This window comes from Triticum aestivum, unplaced genomic scaffold, assembly GCF_018294505.1.
Source record: "Triticum aestivum cultivar Chinese Spring unplaced genomic scaffold, IWGSC CS RefSeq v2.1 scaffold90180, whole genome shotgun sequence".
Lineage (NCBI taxonomy): Eukaryota > Viridiplantae > Streptophyta > Magnoliopsida > Poales > Poaceae > Triticum > Triticum aestivum.
In genome coordinates this window covers 1-2366 of record NW_025247941.1, presented here as the reverse complement: position 1 = coordinate 2366, position 2366 = coordinate 1, and the positions used below count along the sequence as shown (strand labels likewise).

The following is a 2366-nucleotide window of genomic DNA, read 5'->3' as shown; positions in this document are numbered from 1 at the left end:
GCACGTTTGTACCGTGCACCTATGCAGAGTGTTCGGCTGCACATGGCCTCCAAATCAATAGGCCCCTAATTTTCTATGTAATAGAGTAGTGATAATGAGCTTCAAAAAAAAAGCGTAGTGATAATGACAAATTTAGATCTTATTAATTTAGGTATATAGGTTAACATTATAGTGACCAAATGTAACATTTGTACTTGATATTAAATTAGTACATATAAATAAATCATTCCAAATAAATTATGCTTTATAAAAATAATGCTTTGGACACTTGGATCTAGATATGTGGATCGTGATAGTCTACGTCATGTCTTCTATAGACGGAGTCGATACTGAAGAAAAAGGAAAGGAACGCGTGAAATGGTCAGGAGGCCAAGAGCACAGTCCAGTCTTGACCAAGTACGTACCAGCTGCATGCGTAGCTTGCTTGTGTTCCCATCTACACAACATTCAAAGTCCAAAATTCAGCAGGTACACCCACTCGACGCTTCCACCAACCTCACACGTTTCTCCAACTCACCCGGGCATAGCCTGTACAGTATAAATAGGACCCGGCACAGCCGCCTAGCAAGCAAACACATTCTCCCGCTGAAGGATCAATACATCACCTGCCTTATAATCTCCTCTGCAAGCTCTTCTTCCATTTCCAACCGCAATGGCTGCGAGGAGAACCATTCTTCTCGCCATGGCTGCCATGGCCATCCTGAGCACGGCGTCTGCGGCAATCTACAACGTGGGCGAGCCGGGCGGCGCATGGGACCTCAGCACCAACTACGGCACTTGGGCGTCCTCTAGGAACTTCCAAACCAACGACCAGATCGTCTTCAAGTACTCCCCTCAGGCACACGACGTCCTCGAGGTCAGCAAGGCAGACTACGACTCTTGTAGCACCGCCAGCCCCGTCACCATTCTCAACTCCGGGAATGATGTTGTCACCCTCAACGCCACCGGCACCCGCTACTTCATCTGCGGATTCCCTGGTCATTGTGCGGGTGGCATGAAGGTTAAGATTGATGTCATGCCAGGCTCCTCCTCTACGTCACCTGCCCCGGCCAGCGGCCCAAGTGCAACCAACGCACCCCCGCCGACACCTGTCTCCACCGCCACCAATGTGGAGGCCACCGGGTTTGGCCTCGCCGTTTTGCTTGCTGTTGTCGGCCTCATGGCTTGAGAGTGCATCTCCACATTCGCAGGCACATGTGTACTTTATGTTTAGTTAGGAAATTATTACTAGCAATTATCTGTGTGTATACTCAAGTAGTTATCTCCATATTGGGCTTTGCGTTTTACTGATTCATTTTGGAGGATTTGTTAAAAAAGATTATTTTAGTCTTATAGAACATTTGTCCTGAAACACGTTCGTTCTGAACCGTAAGAGCCCAGACTTTTGTAACTTAAACTTGCATTACAGAAAGATATACACATAGATTGGACATGCAATTAGTCTGCCCCGATTGTAAATGAACTATCCCAAAAGAACCAGCTGCCACAAATGGTGGAGAACAATTCGGATGGCCCCCGCCCGAACATACTGGATCAAAATCGTCTGGCCAAAAAATCATGTCCTTTGCTCGTGGAATGCCATACATGTTCATGTTTCTGGTGTTGCAAGGGACAATCACCGTCGTCGAGGGAAAGAGAGCCATGGGAATGGGTGATGGGTGCTTTTCGGGAGTGAATTCTTCCTTGTTATGTTCTTGTGGCTGGAGAACGATGACTATCGATGCTCTGAGAGACCAAAATCTCCCCACTCTAAGCCCCATCGTTCAGAACTATAAAAATACATGCGGCATTGGGTAAAAGTGATCCATCCAGGGATAGATAGGTCATGGCCCACGCGGCGCGGCACAACATTTCACCTCCGGCCGGATCCGCCACCTCCATTGGAACCGGATGCTGCTCCTCTTCCTCCTCGTTCTGCTACTCCTCCTCCTCCGGCTCTAGCGAGTCCGGAGGTAGGCCAGCTACGATGCGGGCGACACGCCTCGCCCAGATCTCCTCCTCGATCCGGAAGTGGCGCTCTGGCGTGAGCATAGCATAGGTCGTCTTCTTTTATCGGGCCAGGGCGGACGGCGAGGGAAGAGGGAGATGGACAAGGAGAGAAATGTGCTCCGACTGGAACAACGGAGAGGGCAGAAGAGGTTGTGGCTAGAGTTGGGGACGTCGGCCGGCTCAAATAGACGGACTTTGGCCTCGGGCATCGAGCCGAAGCGGCGCCACACGGCGGTCGCACCCTCACCGGAGGAGAAGCCCGTTGAGCTGTTGGGTTTCGGGGCAATTCTGTGTCGGACCCAGTCGTCAGTCCGACATGGCGGATGCGCCTGGACGTTTCAGGCCTATTTGAGACACCCGTCTGAGTCTTTTTTTTT

General features: G+C 50.3%; 1 protein-coding gene across 1 annotated transcript; it reads left to right on the top strand.

The window, feature by feature from the left end:
• The first annotated feature begins 582 nt into the window (after nt 1-582).
• LOC123177217 (mavicyanin-like) lies at nt 583-1277 on the top strand. The gene has a single exon (XM_044591090.1). The coding sequence runs from the start codon at nt 653-655 to the stop codon at nt 1166-1168; it is 516 nt and encodes a 171-aa protein (XP_044447025.1). The 5' UTR covers nt 583-652; the 3' UTR covers nt 1169-1277.
• Nucleotides 1278-2366: the final 1089 nt, after the last annotated feature.